At 42.5% G+C, this 25,010-nt stretch overlaps 1 protein-coding gene across 1 annotated transcript in view; it reads left to right on the top strand.

Moving 5' to 3' along the window:
- The window catches only part of fam20cb (FAM20C golgi associated secretory pathway kinase b), a 61,125-nt gene that overhangs the window by 25,995 nt on the left and 10,120 nt on the right, over positions 1 to 25,010 (top strand). Inside the window, exon 4 of the mRNA XM_069664129.1 lies at positions 23,118 to 23,210. Coding sequence (XP_069520230.1) covers positions 23,118 to 23,210 — 93 coding nt within the window. The remainder of the gene's footprint in view (positions 1 to 23,117; positions 23,211 to 25,010) is intronic.

Here is a 25,010-nt window from a genome sequence, read left to right as displayed (position 1 = left end):
GGATCCTGATTGGAAATTTGCACTTTGCATAGCAGCCTCTGCCATCAGTGTACTAGAAAAGTGTTATATACAGTAAGTACAGTGTATTTACCATCAATAAGGCAATGTGCCCTCCTAAGTCATAAATAAAGAGCTGCATAATGAACTTATTAATCATAAAGCCAATAAACAAAGTAATTACATCATTCATTTTTCAAGCAAAAAGCTCAACTTAAATGGTTCCAGGTTCGCTAAATGAACCAAAATATTGCTCTTATTACTTTTACACTGTAAACAAATGTAACATTTTTATGTCAGTGGGACTGTTGGACGTTTGGTCGGACAAAACATCATATTAGGCTGTAGGATAATATAATGGATAGTCTGCTGACTGTCTAAAGTCATGAAAGTAAAGCTGCACAATTAATTGCAGAACTTTTCAAATAAACAAGTAATTTAAAAGTTATTTTTTAGCAAAAGAAAACATTAAGGAGTAACTGCGCACTTAAACATGTTTTTTGAGCCGTAATCTAAATTATATTGCCATTTGGGACAAAATTACATCAGAAATTTATATTAAAAAAGGATTGTTAACACCTGTCAATCAGAGACGGGCGGTACACCCCCCCTGGCCCCGTCATTGAGAGGGAGTCTGTCAAACCGCGTCATTCCCGTCATTCGCTGGGGTTTACACTGTTTTTGCGAGCACACTGTACATTAGCCTTCTAGCTGATGTTACGTTACCACTCAGAGACTGCGCCCATTCTCTCTTCAGAATCAGAAATAATTTGAAGAGGCTGCACCCGCGGTTGGCGCATGCGCACTTGCATTGCCTCAGCTCCGAAAGCTGCAGCCAACAGCTGGAACTGATAGGGCTCGGGACCACCACGGTCCTCCACCACACTAAAGTGCTCTTCAGGGGACTTACTTGCTTTGGGGTTAGACTTCCTTCTTTTCGTAATATGTCAGCTCAACAACTCCAGTACCTTGGCCCTCTGTCGGCCCCCTAACTCTAATATCAGCCAATGACATTATCTCTCCCTCCAGCGAGGCTCCGGCTCCTTTAACTGTTTGGATAACTTAATTTCCAATTTGCCATATGCATGTCCCCGGGGGCTTTAGTGTGTCATATAAAACCTGATCATGTGCCCAAAGTGCAGACATGTTGTTATCCATCCAGCTCACAATGGGAGTCTGAGCCCAGTGGAGCCATTTAAGTGTCAGCCTGAGTAATATAAGCACAGCATGGCAGCCTGCTCCGTCCCTGCCTGCTCATAGAGAGAGAGAGGGGGACATAGAAAGGACTCTATTTAAAGGAGATGACTGAATTTAAATTCAAATGTCTTCACTAAATCCATTTGGGGGAAAAAAAGATATATAACACCATATTTTGAATTTGCACTTAACTCAATTTCTGTGTGGAAATATTCAGGCCCAAATTATAGCTGCCATGGAGAAGAACACGCTGTCCCCTTCAAATTGAGATGCTATAATTTGCCTTATTAGCTGAGATCATTGGTGCTGGGTTTTTTAACGTTCAGAAGAGAGTGCAAAATACAAAGCTGTCACTAAATGTAGCAGCAAGGAGGATCTTTGCAGGGAGGAAGCTGCGAAGATGTCCCAACCTGCTGTGAGGAGATTTTCCCTTTAAGGCTTGAGCCTAATTTTCATGCTTGAAGTCATTTTGTGATGAGCTGTGTTTGTGAATAGAGGTTTTCTGATATAACATCACCTCCAGATACAGATTCCGAATACTGATACCAGTGCAGTGTTGTTAAAAGAACAGCTGTATGCTATTCCCCCCGTATGGATGCTATTGTTGTTGTTTGGCCTGGCTCAAGTAATGGTCGGACATTAACTGCAAGCAGGTGGGCATTGATGACGTTTATATAATGCGACCAGAGTGAAACATAACAGGATGAAGGATCATGTTTAAGACGACAATAGCAAAGATGGCCGACACCAAAATTGTTCGCCAGTTGGGGATGCTGGAGAAGTCATGCCTCAAGAGCCGTAACCGCCGCCGCTAGACGCGTAGCTCCATGCCCCGTCCTCCTGCGCTCTCAGCAGGCTTAGCCCGGCCCTTAGCACCTTGGTTAAGCTCCTGGGAGTCCCCCCGGACCGGACCGGCCCTCCCCGGCCTGGAAAAATGCCGCAAAGGCATCGCGTACAGTCTTAGCTAACAGATGGTAACAGAGGAAATCGCACCGTGGTCCTCCAAGCGGTCGCTTCAGATTCACAGGAGAGTGTTACTGAAAAAAACTAAATGAAGGTACGCCTGTTACCTGAGCTGTCATCCAGCTGTTTCAGGACTGCTCTACAAATAGACCTCACTTTGATGGTTAATGATTTATTGACATTTTTAAAGGTATTTTACTGAGTTTAAATGTTAATTTACTCTTAAAAATGTTGGAAACGTGATTTTATTTAATAGTTAAAATATTTGGTCTTCAAGAAGTCTTTCTGGAAAAGGGGGAACGTCTTATAATCAGGGCCGTCTTATATTCGGTCCAATACAGTAATTAAATTCTGTATGTAGACAATTTTTTGGAGACATCTCTCTGTGTCTGAGAGACACTGATTTTTAACCTGAAAGAGCTTCATTCACAGCGTCTTTCATAAAAAGAAAGTTGTGCAGGATGAACACTTGAGGAATTCTAACCTAAAGCGGACGGAGCACCCGAAACAAGCTAAGCTAACGTTAACAGCATCTTGGTTTGCAGCCCCTCTAGACGTCCTGTTCGAGCCAAAGAGCTGGAGAAACACTGATTTTTGCCTGTGGCAGCTTAAGAACATCCACGTTGCCAACGACAACGATCTGAACTACAGCAAAGCCCAACCCGCTGTGTAGGCTACTGTTAGCTAAGTTCAGCTAATAAAATATGATATTGTGTACTCACTAACACCTGATCAGAAAATTCTAGGCTGCACTGAAGGCACTTCTGAATCTGGTATTAGTATGATTACAACCTTTTGTGATTATACCTGATTTTCAGAATGACACATATGAAGATGTATATTTTTATGAAGACCCATTCTTAAGCCATACACTGTCTGTAAATGTGTTTTAAATGACCTTAAGCACATTATGACAGAATTAATAATGTGAGACAGGACCCTGGTGCATTATAAACCATTAAACCACACTGTGTCTTGCTGCTGAGCTGATTGCCCGTGGTGTGAGGTTCTGCTCTATGCATGCATTGATCGGAGGTTTCCAGCTGTTTCCAGATAGTCAGACTGCTCTGGCCTCGGATTTTCTCCTGAGGAAACACACACACACACACTTACACAACAGCTGGTAGCCTGTGTGTGTGTTAAAATTCTACTTTTCCACCTGCTCACACAGAAACCTCACTGGAAACACAGCCGCCTGCAGCTCCTTGTCCTCTCTCCAATCGCAGATGTGGATGTGACTCCCTCGGGTGTTCTTACTCCGTGCCTGCGAGTTCATTTAATGTCAGCTAGGGCCTTATTGACTGCAGTCTGCACAATGGCTACAACATATGTCGGCTAGCCCGTCGCCTCTTGTGGAATTGAATCAGCTCTCAACAGAAACATGGCCGCCATTCTTCCTCTCCTTTCATTCCCTCCTCATAATTCTATTAGCACGTCCTATTCAGGAACGGCCTGATAAGTCGACGGCACAATGAGCGAGCGACGCGGAGGTTCTTCTGGGGTTTGGATGGCGCTGGCCTGTGTGATGTTTCAGAGCGCCTTGGCTTTGTTCTCAGTAGTGTAGCCTCTAGCAGCCGCTGGTGCTGCTACAGTAAGCTGCAGCCTATCAGCTCTGAGAGGCTCTTGATGAGCTTAGGAAAGGCCCGCGTCTTTGAGCTTTCATGCTCAGTTTCTGATGCCACAAATGGTGCTATATAGCATCTTAAGTGTGTCACTTTCATACACATAAATGAGCAAACCTAGAGATGTATATATGCAAATGTACTGGCACATCCTTGTCCCTGCTCCCTAAGGGAACATTGCCTTCATATATGTGTGTGTGACAGGGCTGCTCGCGCAGAGAAAGACGATTACCCGTGTCCGTCTGCAGTGTGTCTGTTGCATTAAGCTGTGTCAAAGTAGAGCTCTAAGCTGGACATGTCGTCGGACTCTGTCATCATTAATGTTCCGCCTGGATGTAGAAAAGTCAGCTCAACATGTGTGTCATGTAAGTGGGTTAATGTGTGTGTACAGTACAAGCAGACAACCTCAAGGGCTGAAGAATAAAGCTGAAGCAGGAGCGCCAAAAGCTGCAGTTCCTCGAGTGGCCACCTGAGGCTGGCTCATAAAGTGAGTCAATCCCCATTAAAGCCCATGTTATAATGCAAAAACTTTACAGCAGAATTAAACAAGTTTGCAGCCTAGTACAAAATTGGTTTTTGGTCTCCATAGCGTATTTATCTATTTATGACAACTGTACAGGAGTTACATTTTTATATTACTCACCGGTCCAAATTACATTAAGGCTTGAAGCTTGAAGAAGGCTCATAGTTTGTGTAAGTGAAAGGTCGACTTAAAGAGGCGGTATTATGCTGTTTCACATTTTAAGACATATAATTTTACAATGTTGGATGTCCAATTTAAACGTGGGTGAAGTATGTTGGGAGTAATCTCCGGGCTTTGTGACATCACAAAGTGCAGCCTCAGCAGGCTTAGGAGAGCTGGCCAATCAGAAGAAAGTGGGCTTGTTAGGGCGGGGTTTCTGAGTTTCTGATGAAAAATCTCCTCCACAGGTATCACACAGTGAAGTAAGTATGAAGCTTGAAATTAGCATAGCATAGCATAATACACCCCCCCCCCCCTTAACCTGTCTTGAATGTTCAAGTAAATATCCAACTAATGATATGGTTTGCTGTGTGGTTTACTGAGCTAAGAAGACTGACTGCCTGAGCGAGCGATAGGTAACCTACCTTCCACACGTTCTTTAAGCCCCTTTAGTCTGCTAATAACAACTCTGATTAGCTACCACCACTGTGAATCTCATTTGACGGGAAACTCGACAGCTAGCTTGCTAAAATGCCAGCTAATGAATTAGCCAAGGGCACAGGCTGTATCTAGCTGTGTTAACCTGACGTTTGCATACACCTCACTCCTCTCCTGCTCCACCTTCTTGTCCAAATATGGTCACTTCCTGCTCTAAAAACAAAACAACACAGCTGAGGCCAAAATGCATCTTAAACAGCAGTGGACAAACCAGCCTATGGCACAGTCCGGCTCCTACCTTCACTCCCATGATGCACAGCGATGAGGAATGAAGCCCATTAAGCAACAGTATTTAGACACATGCAGTGATGGTTTAATGTCTGAAGGGAAAGAGAGTGCAGGTCAGTACACATGTTAATACAAAATGAGGCATCATTAAAACATAATTGCGTGTCTCGTCGCGGGCTCAGGTTATAAAAAATGTATTCCAAAAAGCAAGCTCAGCTCCTCTTCTGTCTCCTCTCATGAGTGTTGCAGCAGTGTTACCTCTACTCTACTCTTCCCCCATGTCTCTCCTCCTTTTCCCTCTCCTCCTCCTCCTCCTCTCGTCTCCTGCATTGTGTCCATCAGGATGTAAGCACGGTAACACCAGGCCCTCTTGGTAATACCGTCTAATAAATCCATTGCACGCTGCGAGAGCAAAAGGGCGGATGAGAGGATTGAGGGAAGGAAGAAGAGAAACTGCGACGAGTAGGAGGGCGGGCATGAATAATGAAAAACCGCCAGCACACACGCTGTCCCATCAGGCCCAGCGACACCCCGGCATCCTCCTGTGCTGTTTTGGTTACAGGCGGATGAAGGCAGCGTGTGCAGAGGGAGAGGCAGATAGGAGCAGGAGAAGGATGGCCTGAGAAGTGAGCGGATGGATGTTTGCTACGTGATGTGAGTGCTAAAGACAGAAGCTGAGGGGGCAGAGCGGCTGATAATTAGCAGTAATTGTTGTTCAGGGAGAGAAAAGGCAAGTGGTTTGGGTTTCATCTCAGCCTCTCCTCCGTTTAGGGCGGAGAGTTTCTCCTCTTCTCTCCGGTCTTTGTTTATATTGTGTTATATTAAATTTCATGCGTGCTGCATCTTAGAGAAAGTTAATTTTTATATGACCATAAAAAATAATGTCTTGGAACCAGGGTAATGCCCTTAAATGCCCTGTTTTGTATGAGAAGAGTGGGTTGTCCTCCAATCATTAGGTCAGCGGTTCGATCCCCAGCTCCTCTAGACATGTTGAAGTATCCTTGGGTGAGATACTGAACCCCAAGTTGCTTCCCTAGCCATCGACTATGAATGTGTGTTCATGTGTTTTCATTTGTTCCCAATGAGGACAGAGCGTATGCGGCCGCCTAGAGAAGAAGCGCTCTGCCTTTTTTGTGCGGCCGCTCTGAGCGCTTTGAGTTGAAATTCTCTGAACTTTTCAGAAAGACGCCGGCGCTTCTTTTTCAGGTTTTTCAAGCAACCAATCAGTTGAGGCTCCACTCGTCACCCTGGTAACCATGTAGGAGCAAACCGTTTGGGCCGTTTCTGTCGGGGCTGTACATATGACAAACATTTGTGTGTGAAGATTGTTGTTAGCTTATGTTAAAGTTATTGTTGGCATGGAAACAAAACCGGCGTGCAGTGTTTTTTATCTCTCAAATTTTCGAACAAGTATCACCTTAACTGTGGCAGTCAGCTCTAACCACCATCAGCGAGAGGCATCACCGTCTATTGATAAAAAATGTGGAATCTTTAAAAGTCTCACTGAATTTGAAGTGGGAGCATCTTCAGCTTCAGTGATGTGACGTGATAAAGGAAGGAAAGGTACTACTGAGAAGGATATTATTATGTGCATTAGGTTTGGATTAGTGAGATACAGGGCTATAAAAGACCTTTGATCTCCACCTCCACCTTCCTCACCTGTATTATAAGATCAGGATGAGGACCAAGGTCAAAGGTCAAATTGTAAAAAGGACTTTCCTTTTTCATATGTAAAAAAGATCACATTTTTGGTAATAATTAACAGCTAAAAATATATATTTTGACTGCTTTTTAGCTACGACGACCCACAAGCTAAAAGTCAAGTGTGGTTTGATATACGTATCTGGGGCTTTACAAGAAATAGAGGCCTTTTGATATATTTGGAAAATAAATTGATAACTGAATAATTAATACAAAGATGCAGCTTTAAAACTTACCAACGTTGGTCTGGTAGGGCAAATGCTTGTCACGTTTTAATTGTTTAAACACAAGTTTAAAGGCTGCTGTGTTGAAAAAGTGACGCGTAAAACCTCACATTCAACCTGCCTGCAATGAACTGTTCGTGCATGATAACATCTGAATGAGGTTTATAATCTTGTGAAGATTGGAATATGAATTTGCATGTACAGAGCAGGCTGCAGAGCATCCATCCTTTGAAAACAAATAATGTTCAGAAAATAACTGGTCCTGACACGCGTGCACAGTGAATACAGAGAGAGAGCGCTTTGTATTTACAGGCTTCTCTGCTGCTCAGTTGCCTGCCCTGTGGGGGAGAAGAGGGAGAAAAGGAGAGGGTGAAATACACAGACATAAAGCGAGAGAAAAGAGCGGCCATGACCGAGCAGTAAAAGAGCAGCCCTGTATGTAGTAACACAGAGGACGGGGCCACGAGCTTTATGTTAGCACAGTGGAGAGGAAGCTCAGTGTAGGTGAGTGAGCTCACTGATGATGGAGGGAGGAGAAGCTGAACCGAGAACGGTTACATAAAGTTAGGAAAGCTTTCAGTGAAGCTTGAAATTTAAGAGACTGATTCGTCTCCTTTTAGGATTTTGCTTCTTAATGAAAATCCCTTCTACGTTTTGTCATATTAAGTCTATCCAAAAAGGAACTAGCCTTTAATCCATTATCTGAGCCTGATCTGAATAGTTTTTCTTATTTGTTTATTAAGACAAAAAAAAGGTTTGCTTGGGTCATTTCTCTCTCTTTTTTTTATCAGTAAAAACAGGCTTGGGATCCCATCTGTCTACTCTATGATGTAAACTTGTAAACTTTTTCTTGTATGTTTATTAAGACCAAAAAACACAAGATAAGTTCCTTATTATTACTTTTTTGCTGGTTGTTTTTGTAATCCCCATTTTGGCCACAAGATTCTAAAATGCACCACTTCCCCAGGTTTTAAACAACACTGAAAGTGTTCATGTTTTCTTTTAAGTGGGTTATAATTTCTAACTTTACATTTATAGCCAAAATAAAGATACAATGATGTATAGATAACGTGCAACCATAATATCAAGTACGTAGTTACCTTGTGTTTAGAGTTTAACGAGAAATTAAATCTCAAAATACAATTGAATCCACTTCAGGCTCTTATGGCCAAATTGAGGATTACACTAACACTTAGAAAATGAGCTTACATTTTTTTTTTTCAAATATTTTTTATGCCACTTCTTTTTAAAATCTGCTCTCGGAGACAAAATAAAATAGTAATTTAGAAAAAAAAAAAATTCTTAATAAAAATAAGAAATAATCCAAGAAAACAATTGTTGACCTGTTTCTGTTAAAGAAAAAATTGCTTGCAAAAATGTGTTTGTTTATGTTTTTAGGTTAATACACAGGAGATAAAACAGTTGAGATCAAGCTTTTCCCCCCCTGATTTGCATCTCATGGCTTCCGTAGATATGAATCAAAAGTAGGATATGACATTTAACTCACTGTAAAATCCGGACTACAAGTCGCATGGGAATATAAGACACAATCTGTGTCCCAATAACGGTGGGCTGCGAAGGATGCACCTGATGGATCATTCACAGCTGGGGAAACAGAGTACGCATTTGGTGGCCACATGTGAAGGGTCCTTTGAATTGGGACGCTTCTGTGACGCAATCGGCCTTCAAATATGGCCTTCGAAGGCTGCAGCCCCTGGATTGGGACACAGCTACAGTCTGTTTTGGGGGTATCCTAGAGGGAAAAAAGCTATACAGTAGCTATTTATTAATAAAAACATGTATACAAGCTATTTTAACACTATTTCAATTTTTTTTCATTTAAAACACATTCAAAACACACACAAATTACAGCCTACCATCTTGATTGTTGTGACAGGGGCGGCTGCACTGGCGATAGAATACGTTATACAAGAAACATTAAAACAGCGAGGAAAACAAAAAACAGCATATATTGCAAATAGCAGACGTTGTAGCGGCTTGGGCCCGGAAACAGTTTAATGCGGAGATGTGGAGTCACCACTTAACAACTGGATAGCGCCATCGTCTGGGTAAAATACACAATAAAATACCTCTCTCTATATTTTATACCGGTATATTGGTCGCACTGGTATATAAGACGCAGCCCACCTTAGATGGGAAAAAAAAGTATTAGAAGTGCGTCTTATACACTGAATTTTACTGTAAGTTATATTAAGATATAAAATGTTTTTTCATTGTTCTTAAAAGAAGAGAAAGTAGTGTCGTGTTGTGTTTTAGTCATCCTGACATTAGCTTGCAGTATTTGTTCCATGAATATGTCGATGTCTTCTATAACTGACCTTTAACCTCAAGGCTTCAACCTGCATCTCATTACAGGCCGACAATAGCAATCGTTTTTCTTACCTTGTCCAGTTACATGGGTGAGCTGCTAAATTCTAATTACACCGTGGTGATTGCAATGGTCTCACAAAGCCTACAGAGGCTGGTCAATGGCGCACAACCACACACACACACACACAATCACACACACACTCTGGAGAGGCTGGCTATTGTTGACGCAAGGAGAATTCAGAGAGACTGAATCAATCTTGTCATCAAAAATCAACATGCTTGTTAGTCTGTGTCTGTGTGTTTGCGTGTGTATGCACACGGCTTTGCTGTGTTGTTGTTGATTGTGCGTGTGTGTTTAGAAATGAGATTCACCTTTTGGTCTGGGCGAGGTTTTACTGGACGGTGGGTCGATGGATCAATGTTGAGTGGAAGGCACACACTCAGCAGAGCCAGAATAGCTCTGGAAAAGGCCACAGCAATCAGTCTGAGCCCAGCCGGTCCCCTAATCATCCAGAGGAGGTTCTCATTCTGAACGGAGGCTATTTTTACTAACTGGCACTTGAAGCACTCCCAATAAAGTCAAATATGCAGCAATTACAGATATGGATAATTAAATGTGATGACGCATTCGCTGTCTCGCTTCAGCCCTGATTGTTAAGTGTATCACTGCTGTTTTTACTCTTTTGTTATACCACAAAAAGTATGACGTGTGAATATTACAGCAGAAGGTGAGTCTTAAAGTCAATCCCACATTAGTCGAAGGAAATGGCAGCAGATGTAATCTTAGTGCTTGAGTTGAAGCTAAAAAGGCAGAGCCAGATCCACAAATTGCTAGCTGGCAAGCTTGAATGGTAAATAAATAACCGTGATCAAAAATGGCTAGCTTTCATCAAGAGAGTGTGCCTTCATAATAACACTGTAGCTGCTTTCTTCCCACCATTGAGGTCGAACTCAACCAATGAAATCACTCCTACCGCAGAGAATAGCAGAGTTTAACCAAAGGTCTGCTTTATAGAAACCGACTGTACTTCCTTTTCAACTGCAATGAAAATCAGTCCTCAGTCATTGTTATTATTGCAGCTATAACTGAATTATAATGTGATTAGAAAGCTTTGTGGTTGCTGTTTTTGTTACAAATTGTAGCCAAAAAAGAGTTAACTTTCTTTCATCTCAGTGTTATCACAGTCTGATTTGCTAGGATTTTAGCCAAGCTAGCATCATGCTGCTTTGAACAGTCCTCCTGTTGGGCCGGCAGTCAGTCAGTTTGCTAATTAGCAAAACTGTTAGCATGCTAGCACACCAAGACAGTGTACAATTTTCATGTCATACCTCTGTTACACCTAACAGTTAGCATTTCATTCTGAACATAGTAGCATTTAGCTAACCATTCTGCTATCAAAGAGCTGCTAGCATGGCTGAAGAATCTTGGTCTTGTTTCTATCTACTAGACATCGATATCGATACCTAACCTAACCTAACCATGCTGTGTTTTTCATTCAGAACATGGACATTGCATTATCTTTACGTCTGTGACTTATCACAAAAGAAACAGGTTATGTTTCCTTAAAAGGAATTTAAACCTTTTTTTAAGCTAGCGCTTCGCCTCGCTGTAAAGCCCTACAAAAGCTAAATCTAATTTATTGAAAATGTGCAAACGAAAAGTAAACTATTCCCTTATTTTCTCCCTTTTAAGCCCTGTAAGTTGTTCCTATGTATCATGATATATACTTCAAAGCACATTTTAACTTCCTATACATTCAGAGTCATGCAATTGTGTTGCATAACGTGATTATCTGGTCAATATGCAGCCCTGTGTGTAACCCTGTGCTCACTAACTGGTGGTGGCTCCGCTTCATTGATGCCGTTCGTTTGAAAACTGAATGAATGGTGCAGATTAAGGATCTTTTTATGTCATACGAGGAAATTCATCATCTCCCCTTCCCACTCACCGCGACACATGCACGTGTAATCAACCTCCGTGTTAGAAATGGAGATTAGAACACTGTTCAGTTGTCCTCATATGTGGCTTATACGGGAATTCAATGGTCCATGTTTACATTTCTGTGAAGAGATTCAGTTTAAATCTTTCAGAACGTTTTATTGCGCCTTCATGTTTCATTTCTTGGTTTGGTGCATGGAAAATAGGATTTCTTCTCCAAGTGGGAATATAGGAAACGTTTGAATTGCTAAACAGACATTTCTTTTAGCTTTTTTAACACCTATCCATCCATCCATCCATTAGCATTAGCAATAGCATTTTAGATCAATTGAGCATTCATCTGTTCTTCCATCCATCTTTTTTTACCCCAAACTTAACTCTGTGGCATCCATCCATCCATCCCTGTCTCATTCTGTCCATCGATTCCACTCCACATTGAAGGTGGAGGGAATGGCGTCAGGCGTTTTGCGATACTTAATTGCATTCCCATGCTCAATTTTTAATCCAAGGCAATTTAATTAACTTGGAGCCCTTCCTGATTTCCTGCTGGCCGTTATGCGTTTGAAACGAACTCAAAAGTGATTGGATATTCCAGCACTGGAAGGACGACTCCTGGAAGTGTCTCGCTGGTTCTGTTCTCGTGTGCGCCCAGTCGAATACACTCCAAAAAAAAACAGTAAAAGCTTGAGGGCCAGGATGGTTCTATTTTCTCTGAGTGGTTGATCCAGATGGAGAGAGAAGCTGACAGTCAGAGGCAGTGGAGCTGATGGCTTAGTTTTTCCCTGTAAGATAGACTTACAGAGACAGTGAGGAAGATAGAGGTCCGGAGATGAGAGGTGCTGCTGTATTAGGACGTGTACTGCTGGGAGGAGGCATCCTGCTGTCAGAGGCGGCTATATATCTGTCTCAGATTATGTTGAGATGATGGCTTCATCTTTACGGCCTGTTTATCTGCCCGGGATATTTACAGGATGACATGACAGCAGCTCCGGCAGCGGGAGAGGTAGAGGAGGCCGGGCGGAGCGATGTAGCTTCTCGGTTACCACTGTGTGTGATTACAAGCTCTAATGTGTGTTAGAAAGGATTAATGCCAAAAGCAAGGCTAATGGTTTCACCTTTTTTATCCCTTGTCTCTTGCCGCCATCAAAAAAGCCGGTCAATTCACTGTATTCACACGACGTCCATTCTCCTTGGATGTCACGCTCGAGGTTATAAGTTAGTGTGTTCCAGCACGTAAGTTGTAAAACCTTTAGGAATCTGACAAATTATTATTTTACTCTTTCTTGATTAACCAGCAACGGAAAAGACAAAAGATGTTATATAAGGGACAGCGGCACATATTTCAAGGAAAAACAACATGTTTGATAACCTGTTAGCTACCGTTAAGCTAGCATTTAACAAATTTCTAGCTAACATAAACTCGCTAGGAATTTACTCCTTTGCTGTCATATCAAAAAAACATGATCAAGCAGTAATGTTCACTTGAAGCTACCTCCTAGCTAATGTTAGCTACATTAATGGAATTGTTTTAACAATAGAAAAGGAGTACATTTCTAAAGGTTAGCTAGAATTTTGCTCCTTTCCGATCCTGTCATGCTATCAAACAGTAATGATAGCATTCAGGTACCTCCTAGCTAATGTTAGCTACATTGCCCTGTGGTATTTTTACATGATAAGAAAAGAGTAAATTCCTCAATGTTAACTAGGTAGTTAGTTAGCTAATTTACTTATCAAAAAATTTTAGTTGCTTGATCGCTACCTCCAAGCTAATGTTAGCTACATTACCATAGGGTAATGGAATAGTTTTACATGATAGGAAAGGAGTAAATTCCTAAATGTTAGCAAGGAATTTACTCCTTTCCGATCCTGTCATGCTATCAAACAGTAATGATAGCATTCAGCTACCTCCTAGCTAATATTAGGATCCTAGCTAGGAACTAATATTAGCTAGGAACTGCCAAGCTAACATTAGCCACTTCCTAACTAATGTCAGCTACATTATCCGATGATCGTGTTACACAATAGGAATGGAGCAACTTCCTAGTGAACATATAACATTAGCTAGAAAGTTGCTGAAAACTAACACAAGCTGTCACGGTAGCTAATGGGTAACAAATTTGTTTCTTTAAACTGAAATATGACACCATGTCACTTTGGATATGAACTCTTTGTTGTCTCTTCAGTTGCTGATCAGTCTGGAAGTGGTGAAATGATAATGTTTGTCCGATTCACAGCATTTATATGTCCTACAAACTGCTTCCCACCCTGAGCAAAAATGGCTACCATGTTAACATCGTCAATACAATAAAGTTGAAATTTCTTCCATAAGTCCCTCCCTACTCTTCCTCCTTCAAGCTAATGCTCTTCATGTTGTGTTGCCACTCGCTAAACAGCTAATAGCTGTGCTCAATGATTTCCATTAAGGACTGGTTTTAGCTAGCGCGCGGCTCTTTTGATGTGGCTCCAGACTGACAAAAAATCAGTTGTGTTGTGAAAGCTGTGGCTATTTATTCAGGATGACTTCATTTACATGGTGCTGCTAGCCCCGAGGACACGGGGGCTAAACTGGAAACAGGATGTATTTTCTTTTAAAATCATTTTGCTGCATAATTCATGATATTGACGTTATCTTTGTTCGTATGCATGAGGATGTATGTGAATCATGCTAATGTGTGTGAATTGATCTCAGAAGGAGGGAGAATTTAGCATGAACACAGCTGTTTTTAATGGAGAATAACTCACTTCTTTATTGTAGCAGGCTGTAACGGAGTGTGTGTGTGTGTGTATGTGTATGTGTGTGTCATAGTTGTCAGTACGCTAGCTCTCTATACTTTCATCAGTTCCCAGTGTGTGTGAGAGTCTCTTCTTCTGTGTAGCCTATATATATGCCTATGCGTTCCTCTCCCGAATGTGTGTGCGCTGGCAGCTACCTATATGTGTGTGTGTCAATGTGTCAAATAGAGAGAGGGTGAGAGAGAGAGCTTTGCTGGAAGGAAACAGCTGTCTCTCTGGATGTCAGGCCCGGGATCTGAAGGGGGTAAGGGAGTAAAGGAGGAGGAGGAGGAGGAGGAGGAGGAGGAGGATGAAGAGCACTGCAGTGCCTGGGGAGCTATGACAGCCATCACACTTAGAATCAGGGACACACAAATCTCGAGCCACACAAACACACACACACACACCTGGATGGCAGAGAGAAAGTTTTTTAGAGAGGCCTTGGGTTGTCGTGGTTAAAAAACCTTGAGTGAATTTTTACCAACTGACTGATTACAGCTGTCTCATTTTTTCTTTCCTTTTATTCCTTGATTTTTCTCTTTTTTCACCTTCTACCCTTCCTCTCTCCTTTTCCTTTTTCTCTTTCCCGCTTTGGTCTTTCCTTTCTGTCTCTTAATTTGTCCTTCTTTTCTTGCCTTTAACCTCCTTATTTGTCCACTTCCTGTTTTCCTTCTTGGTTCTGTCTCTACTATCTGTCTTTCTTTCTTTCCTTTCGTCTCTGCTCCCTTGTTTCGTTACTTCTTTTTCTTCCAAACCCATAAACTTTTCTCCCTCACTTTTTTCTTTCCTTTTTATTTCTGTTTACCTCATTCCTACCTTCCTTCTTTCCTCCTTTTACCATGTTTCCTTCTTTCCTCTCTAACTTACTTCCTGTTTTCCCCTTCTACTTCCTTTCTTCTTGCCTTATGTACTTGCCTTATGTTTGTCCACTTCCTATTTTCCTTCTTGTTTCTGTCTGTCTTCATTTAACCTGTCTTTCTTTCTGTCCATTAGTCTCTGTTTCCTTGTTTCCTTACTTTACGTTTTCTTCCTAACCAATTTCCTTTGTCTTTTGTCCCTCACTTTCTTCTTTCTTTTTAATTTTTTTTACTTGCTTCCTTCCTTCCTTTTTTCCTTGTTTTTCCATTTCCCTTCTTTCCTCTCTTTCTTCCTTCCTGTTTTTTCCTTCTTTCTTGTTTACATCCTTCCTTCCTTCTTGTCTTATGCACTTCCCTATTTGTCTACTTCCTAATTTCTTTCTTCTTTCTGTCTATTTTAATTTCTTTTGTCTTTCTTAGTTCCTTTAGTCTCAGCTTCCTTGTTTCCTTTCTTCTCTCCTTCTTATTTCGTCTCCTTCCTCCCACCCTTCTTTTTTCCTTCTTCTTTCCTCTCTCACTTTCCTTCTTGTTTTTTCTTTTGCATCCTTTTTCTTTTCTTTTTTTCATTTGCCTCATTTTTCTTCTTTCTTCCCTTTTTTTTAAACTCCTTTCCTTCTCCGCTCCCTAGATTGCTTTGTTCTTTCTATCTTTATGTCCTTTCTTTTTCATCTCCATCTTTCCCATCATTTTTCTCTCCTTATTTCCATCCTTCGCTTCTTCTCTTCCTCTTTCCTTTCCTCTTCTTTCTGCCTCCCTGCATCCTTACTCTATAAAACTAAATGTCACCCCCCTGTCCCACCCTCAGAGCTCTTGCTCATATAAACTAACCTGTCACAGCTGCCTGTTTGTGCGCACAGTCCTTGTAGATCATACAGGATTACAGCGGCAGGTTACAGTAGCTCCACCAGTAAACAGCAGCAGCGCACAGGTACGCCCGTCCCATTTGCTGGCGAAAGGCTTTTTTTTCTCAATTTATCAAATGTCATGGCTCTAAAGGTCAGCCTTCACGTGCGTTATGCTTGAGATAAAACAACGTACCGCCTCTCCTCGTCTCCCGCTGGTGGTGATGGTGTTTTTCTTTATTATTGTATTGACCCTTAGATGGGATTCGTTATCTTACCTTCTCATGCATTGAGGCTTACATGCAGCTCAACACCCCCCTCTTTAGGTTTATAAACACTAGCCTGTGTGTGTGTGTGTGTGTGTGTGTGTGTGTGTGTGTGTGTGGGTGTGTGTGTGTGTGTGTGTGTGTGTGTGTGTGCATGTACAGTACAGTGTAGTTTTGTGTGTGCAGGGCCCGTGGGTTTGACGGATGATGTGTGACAAGTGTGTGGAGTCAGCCCTTTGGTGGGAACCCGCTGGGGCTGGAAGATGCCCTTGTCCTTTTATATTTTACAGCAGATCTTTGTTTCTCGTCTGTACGCTGTGGCCTACAACCGAACAGCAGCTGTAGCTACGGGCTTACGTGATCGATTGGCTGTTTGACTTTGAAAGTGTTTAAAAGTACACCCTGTAATGTTCAAACACACTGAGAGACGCAGATCTTCACTCTTATTATGAAGTCGTGAGGAAGGGTTGTTCAAAGTTGGAGCAAGAAGAACTTGTGAGCTCACATTGAAATGCATCATGCATAAAGCCAAATTGTCACAACATTTGGACTCTTTATTATGAATAACTTCTGGGATGCAACACTGATGTCTGAAAAAGGTTAAACATGGAGGAGAAGAGCAGAAGTGCTCGACTGAAGGAACATTTTGTTCACCTCTAGGAATAAGTTAAATATGTATAACACAGCGTGGATAGAGAGGTGAACAAAGTGGTGAACAAGTTATGTTGGGTCACATGTTGGAGACTGTAATTCCTGTCAGCAGGGAGAATTAAAGGAGCAGTCCAACATTAAAATCCAGTTACATCTAAATAATCCGCTTCCAATTCTATTGTCAATAAAGTTATTCAACTCAGGCAGTAGGCCTACAAAAGTTTATTATACAACAGTTAGTTCTGACCAAGTCATCTGATTGGACAAGGGACATTTCATGAGTGCTGATACATAGAGTATAACAGCACTGGGACTTTTCACTTCCGCCTCAGCCAGGTGTTCTGAATACTGTTAATTAGCTGCGACACTCGGCCTGCAACCTCGTGCCCGCGACCGAAGCACAGCCGTGATGATATTCAGTACAACATCACGACCTCAAGTGTGATATTGCTTAAATAATGTCCTCTTTGGCCGTGGAGAGGAGAAGCCTCCTTACATGTGTGAAAACGACCCTGGTGACATCATCAGGGTTACCTCTGTTTGGGCTTAGAAACTACAAATAGGACTACAAATCTGAAGCGTAACAAAGGGGCAAAGATGTAGGTAATAACCAGGCAGGAGAAGTACATGAGTAAAATAATTACATTGCATTATGGGAAATGTAGGATTAATGTTGGGGTTTTTTTAGCTCGATCTAAACATGAGACTAAAAATATTTCTGCCTCTGTTGCTTCCATTATGTCCAATTTTTGATGTCTCCTTCCAGTTTTGTGGAATAAATAGTTCACTGCAGGAGTAACTGGACTTTGGAATCAATAAATCTGTAACAGAGAATAAAAAAAATGCACACAACTGACTCATGTTACAGGTTTACCGTCCTGGTTTGTTATCTTGTGATGGTTTAAACCAAAGGGGACAAGACAGTGTGTTCAGCTCTATTGTGTAGGTGTACGCTTTAACTTTACACTGATCGCTGAAGGCAGAGAAGTGACCAACACAGGAACTTTATCTGTGTATCTAAAGAGAGTGTTTTTATTTGCAGCTTGAGGCAAAAGTACTGTTTCTAACTTGATGTCAGTAACAGGTCAGAAGGAAATGCCTCCTCTTCCTCGCTTCCCCTCCTTTCTCTCCTGCTTGTGTAGCAGAGGTCAGCTATGTCCTGTACACACAGGTAGATTTTTCCAGATGCAGTGCTCCTGCTCACCTTCTCACACTGCTGTGTGTTTGCTGATGGACCTCCGCTGCCCCGCTGGCTGCTGGGGCCCCTCGGGGTCGCGGGGAGCGGAGCCAAGAAACTGTCTGGCCACCCGGTGTAAACTATGTGTTTACAGCGAGGCTGGGGTCACACTGAGCATGCTCGGATCAGTACGTCTCACCTGCTGTGGATGATAAAGGATCTGATGTTGGCGGCTGAAGTGGTGCCAAATCCCACTTAAAAAATGTTTTTGGCAGATCCACCATGTCTGTCTAAGGAGGGGAAGAAATGTATGCGTCTTCTGGCTTCTCGCTGAAAGATATTATGATTCAGCATAAATCGGCTCTGGATTTGTAAATATTTTAAAGGTTAAGCCCAACCAGGACGAGGAGCTCCTGAGCATCTCTGCCCTCCTCTGAGCTCGGTGCACACTGTGTGCTCAAACATTTATACACTTTATTATTCGGTCATGCATTTATGTATGTTTGCTCCGCCTTACTCCCGACAACCTGCCCCTAATGCTTTGCTTGATCAGAACACGCTTAGATTTGCCTGAACACAGGTGCTGCTGTGCGAGGACTCAAACATAACGTTACGTAACGTGTAACAGCTGCATATTTGTTAGTTCAAAGAACACAGAGAGACGTCTACTGCAGTTTGTCCTGATTACTCCCTCCTTTAACGACCATGCCTTTGTCACTATCTCCTCCTCTCCTCTCCTTTCTCTACTTTTTCCTCTCTTTTCAGTCGTCCTCTCTCCCGGTCAGCGGGGGGGGGGCGTCATGCTATGCTCTAAATAACTTTATTGACATTTGAATTGGTTCCGGATCACAGTAATTATCCAGCCTTCCTGCTTCCTGGCTGGCATTCAGCGAGAGGAGAGCATCAGTGCAGCCACATCTCAAGCCGGGGCCACAGGATGAGAAATGTCTCTCATATGCAAACACGCGCTTTCATTCACAGGCCGCTTGCTAATTTTCACGCACTCATAGAAGAGCAGTGACACAGAACTTGTTCACCTTACTGTGTTTGGTGGAGCTTGTGAATAGGAGCACGGATAAAGAAGCTCACTGTAGTGTCTTCCCCTATAGAGACAGGCATGTAGTAGGACTGTGTGAGGTATGCATGTGGATGTCTTTAAAGGCTCAATGATCATGAATCATTGCAGAGTGTTTGCTCTTACTCCATGACTCTTGCGCAGTGAGCCAGTCATGAAATAGTGTTAAAGAAAAACTCCAAAATCCAACATTTTGTCTTGTATCTAAATGCAACTTTAGGTTCTTATTACACGGCTGTGTTAAATACTTGATTCTGATTGGTTAATTACAATTCCGAGGTCTGCTATTTTTCGATAACAGACTGTTGCTATGAAGAACAAACCGTTGCTAGGGATGCAGCTCTAATCACACAATAAGGAGGACTAACTTTAATCATATCAATCCACCGAAAGAAGTCCGGTAAATTTGACGTCGGTTTGTTTACAGAGGGGAAAAGAAAAGAGACAAAAACAGCGGAGAGAAAGTCATAAAGGTTAAAACCTGAAAGCTACGACAGAGAGACCGACAAAACTGAAGACAGCACATGAAGTAAACAAACTGAACATAGTACAGGTAAAGAAAACGTCAACAGACTCTTTCAGGTGCTGCGCTGATTCCTGATTACCTGTTCCCCTTGTCTTACTTAACAATCATTGGAAATGTTTCCATTTAATGTGAGTAGTAACAGCTTGGTTAGCTCCTTTAAAGACAGAGTTAAATGTTGGACGCAGCTCTCACTGTGAGTGTAACGGCCTATTTAAAACAGAACATGGAAAATATAATAATTTAATTAATAATATAATGTCCTCAGTAAAAAGCTGTGTAATAAGCAGAGGAACCCCTTCAGGGTGAGACAAGACCTGCTGACCGTGTCTGGGTCCTATTCGCTATAACAACCTGCTCACGATTATCCCTTACATATCATCCTGAGTTTGACTTTTTGGAAAATACACTTACTCATTCACTTATAAATTCCTGCCAAGAGTTAGAAAGACAGATCAATACTACTCCGTTATGTGCTCATTAAATATGAAGCTACAGCAGTTAGCTTAGCCTAGCATAAAGACTAAAAACAGGGAAACAGCTAGCCTGGCTCTGTCCAAAGATAACAGAATCTGTCTACCGTCGCCTCTAAAGCTTATTAAATAAGCCCTGACCTCTTACTTTAACTTCCTTCAGTTTCCACTTGTTTTTAGCAACCTGAAGATGATGATAAGATCCGAGGTAGTTTCTGCACTCCCCTGAGAAAAAATCCGACACATCCTGTTAAGCCACATTTTTGAAACAAAATATCCCTCAGTGCTTCGTGGGAAACTTAGACAGCAAGGGACATGCATTAAACAGAATGAAAAATGATGATGTTTGGCTGTTATGTATGTTTTAATTTAATTTGAAGAAACTATTATAGTCACGATGTGTTCGGCTTTAGGTACCCGTTACCAATGCATCAGTGTTGCAGTTTCATGAAGATATTGGACATAAAGATAATGTTTCAAATATCTTAAAAACAAGTTTCTGTTTTAGTTTTTATAGTTCAGTTTTTCTACAGACTAAACAAGATATTAACAGTAATAAAACAGTTAGTTACGGCCAAGTAAAAGTGATTGGACAAGAGGAATTCCATGAGTGCTGATATACAGTATAACAGTACTGGGCCTCAGCCAGGTGTTCTGAATACTGTTAATTAACGTTACAGCAGACCGTGTGTGTCTACAATAATCAAGCTGGTACCTCTGGATCACACAGCAGACTCTTATTTCTCTGGTTGATGATAAATTAAAACAAACAGATAAATGTACATGATAAAAAACAGCTGATCTGCGGTAACCTGTAGACACAGTGCAGGAGAATGTGTGGGTTGCTTGGCAACAAGAGTCCAGTTTCAGTTAAGGTGTGGAGCTAGTTGAGTTGATGGAGCAAAAAAGAATCTGTTGTTTATTGTTACTTTTTACTACTATTTGCCGCTTGTGTAACTGTGGTATAAAAGCAATATCACACTCCAGGTCGTGCTGTTATACTGAATATCAGCACGGCTGTGATGATATTTACTCCCTCTCATGTGATACTGCTTAATTAAGTTTAAATTGTGCACGCAGATTTGTATAAAAGAACTAGGCTAACTGCTCCCTTTGTTTCTGGAATTAATGCTAGGCTAAGCTAATTGCTGCAAGCATTTGCTTCATATTTTGTGTACAGTAATAAGACCGAATTCTGACCAAAAAAGTTAAATCCTAAATTTCCTAAATTTATTTTTCAAGTGTAAAGTTTCGCAAAAGAGATCAATATTCCTCGGTGTAAACAACTTTTTAAACATGTTGTGTTGTAGCATTTTATGCTAGTCCAACAAATGATTTCATTTGACTTGAGGTTAGTCCCGAACTTTATACATCACAGTCTCCAAAAGACACCACAGATTTATTAACCCGAGTGTGACGTCCAAGGCCTGACTAAACACAGCCGTATCCATCCATAACACAGTCGTAGTCGCCTCACATGCTGGACTGAGTGATACTGTCCTGTTAGCTGAGCGGCGCTGGCGTAAATAGAAACTGCTCTCTGCTTTCAAAGTCAGCCTCATTTTTCCTTGATGTAGAGCGAGAGCGGCGTCCCTGAAGCAAGGCTATCCAGAAGAAAAGAGACGATACAATCAACAGACGCCGCTCGGGCCTTAACTGGCAGAGCGTCAACGGCCGCGCGGAGATGAAGAATGAGCGAGAGGAGAAGAGAGGGAGGAAACTGAGGCTGAGAAATGAAGTAAAGGAGAATAGGCTACCGTAATGGAAAGTGAGCTAAAAACTTATGTGATAAGCTCAATATTATGATTTTCTGTTTACTTTGGCCACAAATTTGCATGTGGCTGTCTGTCAAGTGTTCACAGAGCGACGGACGAGGGAGAGAGATGAGAGAGAGACGGAAGAAAGGCGATAAACAGAGGAAGAAATGGAGGAATTTCTAATGGATGAGTGTTTCTGGGCTCCGTGTTGGGATAGTTAATGACTGGTGCATATGTCAGCCACGCAGCTGTGGAGCTACAATCAGCCAGCCAGCTGAGGAACGGAGTGAGAGAGAGAGAGGGAAGAGAGGGAGGCAGACAGATAAAAAGTATTAAGCCGTGGACGAGAAGAGACAAAAAAAGAAAACTGGAGCCGAGGAGGCGAGATAGAGGATTTTGAGGGAAATAAACAGAGAGAGAGAGAGAGAGAGGCATCCGGAGGGAATAGAGCGAGAGAAGGAGCGAAAAGAGAAGTTGCCAAGATAGTTTCCATTCTTCTCATCCTCCCTCAACGAGCTGAGGCAGAAATGGCAGCGGCTGCAGTCCAAATCATTACGCTCAGCTGCCTTCCTGGAAAGTATTTACTGTTGTCAATAAAGAAGCAAAGAGAAGGCAGCGTTTTTAAAAAGGAAAAATAACTCAAATATGCAGCTTCTTTGTGGAAAGATTGCATTTTGGTGATGGTCCGCTCCGCTGTCCTTGTATCTCTCGAACACATTAGCATATTCTCTACAGCTGCCGCGTCTTTTCACCTCCGCTTCCTTTCACGTTCCCTTTTTAACCCCCGATCGTCCCGTCCGTCCTGCCCCGTCCTGGCCCGCGTTCCATCAGCTTTCTGATTTAAGCCTTTAAGAGCCTCTTTTCCCTCCAGTAAGAGCTTTAAGGCAGAATGTGTGTGCAAAGCAGTTTTTTAGGGGGAAAGGATCAGAGCGGGACAGAAATAGGTGCAGGAGTGGACGCTTCAGGAGGAAGTATCTGACCTTCAATTGTCCCCGCTTGTTGTTGCCCCACAAAACAGCCACAGTGACTCTGATGAGGGTTTTTTTTGTGAGGCAAGGACACGAGTTTATGGGGCCTGGGATATTGCTCGCAGTATTAGATACACAGGTGTAAAGTTGACGGGGCCTCCTCTGGAGTGAGACGTCTGAGTTTATTTGAATCCGACACACTAATATAACTGCTTCTTAGATCTCTTGGATTGTTACCTGCAGCTCTGTTCTTAAAACGTTGCACGGTCAGGTTCTTGCCGAGCCTTTTGCATATTGCTGACTGTCAAAAAAACCTCTGCTTCGCACGACAGATACACCTGACCTCTCATCCTGTTTCCTTTGTGTCTCTGCAGGCAGACCCGGGAGCAGGAGACCCCGCCCGACTTCTTCTATTTCTCTGACTTTGAAAGACACAACGCTGAAGTCGCCGCCTTTCATCTGGACAGGTAGGACAAGTTAGCAAGTCTCAGGGGACGTGTGTGTGTGTGTGTGTGTGTGCGTGTGTGTGTGTGTGTGTGTGTGTGTGTGTGTGTGTGTGTGTGGTTCATATTATTTGGGTCAGACTTTTGATTGCTTGGCTACACAGGGATATTTAGAGGCATAGGCCAGCTTGGAGGCAGCCCAGGACACGACCCGGGAAAGAAGAAATACAGCTTTTTGTCAATATTTTCAGACACCTTTAAAAGTGAGCAAGTAAAAAATAAACTGGAACAAAAGCTTTGGTCAGAAATATGACACATGCATCAGTGAGCAATGTAAGCTGGGCTACATTTGGTTTCAGAAATGGGTGTTTTTCATCTGTTTCATCTACTCCCGCCCACTACGCTCTGCCAACGAAAGGCAAGCCTGGGTGCAACATTCAACCGGCCTAGAGCTGAAAGTTACAACAGAGTTTAAGTTGTGCCCCGCCCCCCGGTTAGACTTAGGCCCTGTTTGAGTTTCACCCGGGCGCAGGTGTAAGTTCAGAAAGTCGGACTTAAATTCAAGGTAAAACAAACGGTAAAAGTGAAGGTCACAAAACTTCAGAGAAAAACACAGAGCGCTGGTTTAGCTCAGCTGGTAGAGCAGGTGCCACGTGTACAGAGGCTACAGTCCCAGACACGCTGATCGCAGCCTTAGCTGTCCTATCTAACAAAGGCAAAACACAATGGCAGCGCATCTTGTTGTTTTACAAGATAATTAATAAAACGGCATTAAAACGAGAGAGACCTAATCTACTTGGAAAGTGAGCTGGTAGAAATGTTTCGTTTTGACAGACAAATCCTGTTTGAATTGATTAACGAGCTCTCCGCTCAGCTGCAGCATGTGTCGGACAGAAACGTGGCGCTGTCCCCGCCCTGCAGGTGCTGATTGCGCTCAGGTTTTATAGCAACGTGGCCTTTCAAAACACAGCGGGGGACATGATAAATGTTCATCGGACACAGCATGCTTATAATTACTGATTGCACTGGTGATCAATTTCCTTGTCGATAGCTTTTATTTGTGTGTATTTTTATATGACTTTCCTTATTTCACTATCTGTAAAATAGATTTTTCTTTACTTTTGTTTAGATTCATTTTGCAGATGATACTCTCCTTCACAGTGCTGTTGTGGAGTCGTAAGGAAGAAAACACATTCTTCACATCCCTTCTATCAAAGCAAAAGTAACTCCCGAGTTTAGCAGTGCATGTTTGGCTCCACAAACGGCCCTGATGCCACAAAAATGTCCAACCTAATTACGATTAAAATTTGCTCCGACTCCTTCATGCACAAGCACTTCTTTCCATCCTTGACGACCAACGTCCTGCAGGTTTTGTTCCTCTCATTAACCACCCGGGCAACAAAAACCTGCAGAACACCAAACCTCAGCCAAACGTGGGCTCAGTGAAGGCTTGTATTTGTGACATCCCCGCCCCAAAGTACAGCAGCACAGATCAGTGACTGAAGGCGTGCCCGTGTCTCTTCAGTGCGTACTCCTTTTCATCGCTTCATTCCCTCGGAGTTTTCATCTTTTTTTCAAACGCAGCGAGCGGTGTGAGTCGGCCCGTACAGTGGAGGCCGCGAGCACCGAGAGGCCATGAGTCATGGAGAATGAATGCCGCCCTCCCGCAGCTAGCATCTGACTGAACAATGACTGCAGCCTCCTTGCTTAGCTAACCACCACGCTGTGTGACTTCACTGCCTTTACAAGGTTAACACTTTACGGCCGGCCGGCCCGCTGGAGAGGCTGTAATGAAAAGAGAAAGCCTTGATGGGCGAGAGAGAT

Source organism: Semicossyphus pulcher, unplaced genomic scaffold, assembly GCF_022749685.1.
Source record: "Semicossyphus pulcher isolate SPU_LCO1_2020_fin unplaced genomic scaffold, fSemPul1.0.p SCAF_16, whole genome shotgun sequence".
NCBI lineage: Eukaryota > Metazoa > Chordata > Actinopteri > Labriformes > Labridae > Semicossyphus > Semicossyphus pulcher.
Note: the sequence above shows the minus strand (reverse complement) of the source record. Positions and strands in the feature narration are given on the sequence as shown.